Below are 5,932 nucleotides of genomic sequence, written 5' to 3'. Positions count from 1 at the left end.
TAACCCTGATCCTGACATTGATACAATCTACCCACCTTATTCCGATTATCTCCAGTTTTCTATTTTATCTGCATGTGTGTGTGTTGTGTCCACTTTATATTTGTGAAAACGTTTTTCCCACGTACTGGAGATCGGGCAGGGGTCCAGTCTGATCTATCCCTGCACTGGAGTTGGCTCCTGCAGACACCAGTATATGCTTGAAGAGATAGGTTTCTTGCACACAGTAGGTGCCCAGCAATCGTCCACATAAACACATGAACTTGAATGTTAGTGTGTGCAAAAAGGGACCGCGAGCTTTCGAGGTGAAAACTGAGCCTGAAGCATTTAGTATTTTAGGGTCAAAAAGTTGGTTATTCCCCGCGCCCCCCCGCCCCAGTTGTGAATTAGCTAGCTGGCTAGTTGCACCAAAGCGATCCTGACGAACAGCTTCGATCGCGGAAAAGCACAGTTTTTGAGGTCCAGCCCCCCAGCCCGCGGCTGGAGAAGTGGCGGGAGTCGCATTATCCTCCCACCCCTACCCCCACTTTCACCCCTTTCTTCCCTGGGGTTGGACTGTTTCACCCCGTCTCCAGGCAACCGCCAGGCGCGAAGCCGGACGTCATTTCCTGAAGAGCCCGCGGCGGGGAGGGGGCGGGAGAGGGGGAGGGGCAAGGGGGCGGGGCCAAGACTGGGCTGGCTAGAGCGACGGCGTCGGAACTCGCTGGAAGATCGGCCCCGGGCTGCTCAACAGTTCTGAAAGTCCCGGGTCGCGGCCGCGCGGCTCCGTCGCCGCGCGGGTGGTTCGGGGGGCGCAGGGGTCCCCTGGCGGCTGCCTCCCAGGGCTGCCCCGGACATGCCCCGCACCCCCTGCCGGACCCTCGTGCGGCTCCATAAGCTGCGATTCGGGGGGCTCTGGGACTAGAGCGCCCCCCACCCCAACTTATGACTTTGGGGTCCCCCAGCCCGAGAGGAACGGGCGGCCCGGCTGGGGGAGCCCCGGGCATGGTGTGACGGGGCGGTCAGCTTTGCTGGGCACACCCCACCCCACTGCAGCCACCCGTCGTCTCTGTGCCCTCCAGAATGTAGCTGCTCTCTCCGCGTCCCCCCGGACTCCAGCCGCAGTAGCCGCGACCTCCGGGCTCCAGCCGCCAACTCCTTGTCCCTTGGGACCCCGCCGCCGTCTCCGCCTTGCCAGGACTCCAGCCGCTGTCTCCGCGTCCTCTGGACTCCAGCCTCCGTCTCTGCGCCCCGAGGACTCCAGTTTCGCGACCTCCTCCGTCTTCGCGCGCCCGGGACTCTAGCACTGGTCTCCGCGATACCCCCAGCATTCAGGCACTGTTTCCGTGCCCACCCCCCGCCCCGCCCAAGCCCAGACTCCGGCAGCCGTCTCTGCGTCTCCCCGGATCCAGCCCCTGTCTCGGCGTCCCCCCAGCTCCCAAACCCAGACTCCGGCTGCGATCTCCGCGCTCCCGGGGATCCAGCTGTCGCGCCAGTGCCAGCGAGTGCAGCGGCTGCCCCACCGCGCGCCCCGAGTCCGCCCGGCCCTCGGCGGGGAGATGAACGCGCAGCTGGACGGCCTGTCGGTGAGCTCGTCCTCCACCGGCTCGCTGGGCTCCGCGGCCGGGGCGGGCGGCGGCGGCGGGGGCGCGGGGCTGCGACTGCTGTCTGCCAACGTGCGCCAGCTGCACCAGGCGCTGACGGCGCTGCTGAGCGAGGCGGAGCGGGAGCAGTTCACGCACTGTCTGAACGCCTACCACGCGCGCCGCAACGTCTTCGACCTGGTGCGCACCCTGCGCGTGCTGCTGGACAGCCCGGTCAAGCGGCGTCTGCTGCCCATGCTGCGGCTGGTCATCCCGCGCTCCGACCAGCTGCTCTTCGACCAATACACTGCCGAGGGTCTCTACCTGCCCGCCACCTCCTCCTACAGGCAACCCATCTGGGGCGGCCCCGACGGCGCGGGGCCCGGGGAGGTGCGCCTAGTGAGCCTGCGGCGCGCCAAGGCCCACGAGGGCTTGGGCTTCAGCATCCGCGGGGGCTCGGAGCATGGCGTGGGCATCTATGTGTCGCTGGTGGAGCCAGGCTCTCTGGCCGAGAAAGAAGGGCTGCGAGTCGGAGACCAGATTCTGCGTGTCAACGACAAATCCCTGGCCCGGGTGACCCACGCTGAGGCCGTCAAGGTAGGGCTCTGGTTTGGGGATGAGTACGGGGCAGAGTGGCGAAGCTCCTCATATTGGCAGTAACTCCATGCTGTGTGTCCTTAGGCAAATCGCTTGACCTTTCTGGGTCCCGTTTTTCTTAAAAGTATTTCTTTAAAACAGGAACATCTAGTTTTTTGAGCAAATAGATGCCAGGCACTTGGGATATAGTGATGGGCAAAACGGACATGGACCCTGCCTTCATGGGTCATAAAGGCTAGTGCGTGGGAGACAGGTATTATCAAATACTTAGGCAAATGTGTGATTACAAAGTGCGAAAGGGGCTGTGGGTTCTTATGAACATTAAAAGAGATAAGGTCTCTGCTTGGCATATAGTTAGTTATCAGTGGGTGACCTCCCCTTCTGCTGTTGTTATTCTCATTATCCTCTAGGCTTTTGCCCCTGAAAGAAAGTTTTGTTAGCGTCAGAGTGGTCCAAGGAGGCTGGTCTGGTGACCCACAGAGTTCCGGCCTGACCCTGCTGTTTATTGAACCAGGCCATGTATCTTGGGACACGTCACTTGCCCCCTCATAACCTCTGGTTCTCACTTGGACTGTAAGTGTCTCTAACCTTGTTGGGAAGGAGGCCTCTGCCTGAATGTCAAAAATAAACCCCCCACCCCCTTGAGAGTAGTTGTACTTTTTGTGTCTGTTAATTGAGAAAAATAACCTCCTGACAACTAGCTCTTAGGGATTTAATCATGCTGTTTAAAGGAACGTACATGTTTGCTGGTCTCGTGCCCAGGGCTATTGCAGATCAACTGGAGTATGAGGTGGAGAGCGTTTGGTTTATGTGTGGATTCAGGGATCCCTTGCAGGGGTACACACAGACACACACCTTTGTGTGCAAGAACTGAAGGGTTCTGGGGAAAAGGAACAGTGACACAATCTGCTTCTGCAGGGAAAATGTTTCCCAGGGGATTGGGGCTGCCTGTGACCCAGCTTCTCACCACCCCACTGCTCGCCCCTGCCTCGGGTCCCCTCTATGCAGGTGTTTTGGACTCCAGCGGAGGGCCTGCAGGCTGCTGGGGAACGCTTAGGCAGCAGAGGTCCCCAGGCTACTTCCTGTGTCTGTTAATGACCTGTGGCCAGGTGCATCTTGAACCCACTTCCTGACTGTTCACCTGGGGCATGACCATCCCCTGACCTTGGCTTCTCTCATTTGCTTCCTGATCTCTCTGCCCCTCAGGGAGGCCCTTGAGGATTTTAGACATTTCTTCACTGCTTCTGAAAAAAGACGGATGAGTTTATATTGTTGAGGGGTGCAGCAGACAATGCTCCTTGTGGGTTTCGGGCATCCTCCTGTCTCCTCCCCCCAGCCAATCTCTTCCTGTTATCTGACATTCCACCTATTTATAAAGAAATAGTCCATTAGCCTTTGACCCTAAAAGGTCTGGAGTTCCCAGATGATCCATTTATACTTGAAAGATACTGGATCCAAATGGTCATTTATAAACGTGGATTCAATTTTAGTGGCAGTTTAAAAGGACTCAGGTAGCTTAATCATCACAAGGTGATAGACTTGGGAAAGGCCTCAGGTAACCTGGACTTTCAAAACACTGAGTCTCCCTTCAGTTCCCACCCCAGACTGCGGCACCTCTAAGGCTGGAGCTGCTCAGTTGTGAGTTTCCGTTTGGCCCTCCCCCATCTCGTTGATGGCGCTCTGCATCTTATCCCTGAACGTCCCTCGACTACACCAAGGTGCTGCTACCCGGTGGCTCAGGGCAGCACCAGGCCTTAGCTCCTGTGTTTACTCTTGTTGCTTCCAGAGTCAGACCTGAACTCTCTTGGAATAGCTTTTGAAGCTCCCGAACTGCCCTTGCTGGGGGGGCGCGGGGGTGGGGGACGGGTGGTGTTGATAGGAGCAGAACTGCCCTTGGATGGGTGAGAGCCAGTGCGATCCGGGCAGCTCCTTATATCCCTGTCACTTTTCCTGAGCAGGCTGAGGGAACACTTGCCTCGCGGGTGACCCTCTTCCTTCTGGCCAATGCCAGACACATAACCAGCCTGGAACACACCCCTTTGGACCCTCCAGAAGCAAGAGGCAAATGAGTGCTGCTTTGTGTCACCTTAACTCCGGGGAGAAAGGGGGCCGGACTTTCCATGGATGGAATTTAAAACGGAGGAGGCGGAACCTCCTCTCTGAGGCCTCAGGAGGGCCTGGGCTTGCAGGATGGGCGGGAGTTTCAGGGACAGTTTAGAACGCTTGCAGCTGTTGACACATTTCCACAAAATGAAAGGTGTTAAGTCCCTTAACTGAAAGCCCAAAGAGGCCCCGGCTTCTCTACGAGGTACAAACTGCCCTTAACCGGGATTTCTGCACTTCCAACCCCTCTTTATAAGCTACGGTGCAGGGATTTTAACTTCAGATTTTATTCAAATGGCACCAGTGTTTCTGCTTCTGTCCTTCTTCTGTTCCAAGATATCACGTTGCATTTAGTAGGAGACGTGTTTTCTTTTTTCTTCTCCTTCAATTTTATTTATTTCATTTGTTTATTTTTTTGCTTCCTCCCACAGTTTTATTGAAGTATAGCTGGCAAGTAAAAATTGTATGTATTTAAGGTATACAATGGGATATTTGATACACCTTTATATCGCAAAATGATTACCACAATTAAGCCAATTCACATATCCATCACTTCACAGTTACTTTATTTTCATGGTAAGAACACTTAAGATGTACTCGCTTAGCAAATTTTCAGAATACAGTTCAGAATTATTAACTGTAGTCACCGTGCTGTTCATTAGATCCTTAGAACCTACTTATCTTATAACTGGAATTTTTACCAATATCTTCCCTTTCCTCCACCCCCAAACCCTGGCAACCACTATGCTACTCTCTACTTTCATGAGGTCAACGTTTTTAGATTCCACTTATAAGTGAAATCATACAGTATTTGTCCTTCTGTGTCTGGCTTATTTTACTTAGTATAGTGTCCTCCAGGTTCATCTGTGTTGTCACAAATGGCAAGATTTCCTTTTATAAATGGCTGAATAATATTCCATTGTATATAAATATATGCCACCTTTACTTTCTCCCTTCATCTGTCAGTAGACACTTAGGTTGTTTCCACGTTTTGGGTATTGAGGAGATATGTTTTCAATCTTGAAATATTTATTTTTCCTCTCTAGGTAGAAAGTGGAGAAAGATCCTCTGAGCTTCTCAAAGGAGAGATTAATTGTGTGTGTGTGTGTGTGTGTGTGTGTGTGTGTGTGTGTGTGTGTGTGTATAAAGAAAATTAAATTTCAGGAATCAAATTCCTTAAGAGTTGATGAATCAGAGAGGGTCACCTCCTCTCAGTGAACAGAGGAGATTGAGTATACGAGGGTTCTTCCACTTCTCTTCTGACAAATCAAGCAACCATTGTTAGGGCAAGTTCAGTGAGGATTTTATCCTCTGTCTGGTGGGGCTCCCGTCCCTCTCTTGAAGCCCATTTGCTAAATCAGTAGGGACAGGTGCGGATAAGGCAAGCCATTTACTGTTTGCAATTATGTTGAAACGTTTGATTGTTGAAAAGTCTATCTTGAACAGGAGCCAAGCTAATAATAATAAAAAAGTAGATCTTTCAAAGATTTTCAGCTGGGGCTTCCCTGGTGGCGCAGTGGTTGGGAGTCCGCCTGCCGATGCAGGGGACACGGGTTCGTGCCCCGGTGCGGGAGGATCCCACATGCCGCGGAGCGGCTGGGCCCGTGAGCCATGGCCGCTGAGCCTGCGCGTCCGGAGCCTGTGCTCCGCAACGGGAGAGGCCACAACAGTGA

The 5,932-nt window shown here is 53.9% G+C and overlaps 1 protein-coding gene across 1 annotated transcript in view; it reads left to right on the top strand.

Moving 5' to 3' along the window:
• The first annotated feature begins 650 nt into the window (after positions 1-650).
• Positions 651-5,932, top strand: part of WHRN (whirlin) — a 35,395-nt gene continuing 30,113 nt past the window's right edge. The window contains exon 1 of the mRNA XM_028493597.1: positions 651-2,156. Coding sequence (XP_028349398.1) covers positions 1,536-2,156 — 621 coding nt within the window. The 5' untranslated portion in view covers positions 651-1,535. The remainder of the gene's footprint in view (positions 2,157-5,932) is intronic.

The sequence above is a fragment of the Physeter macrocephalus genome, chromosome 9, assembly GCF_002837175.3.
Source record: "Physeter macrocephalus isolate SW-GA chromosome 9, ASM283717v5, whole genome shotgun sequence".
NCBI lineage: Eukaryota > Metazoa > Chordata > Mammalia > Artiodactyla > Physeteridae > Physeter > Physeter macrocephalus.
This window is presented reverse-complemented; position numbering and strand designations above follow the sequence as displayed.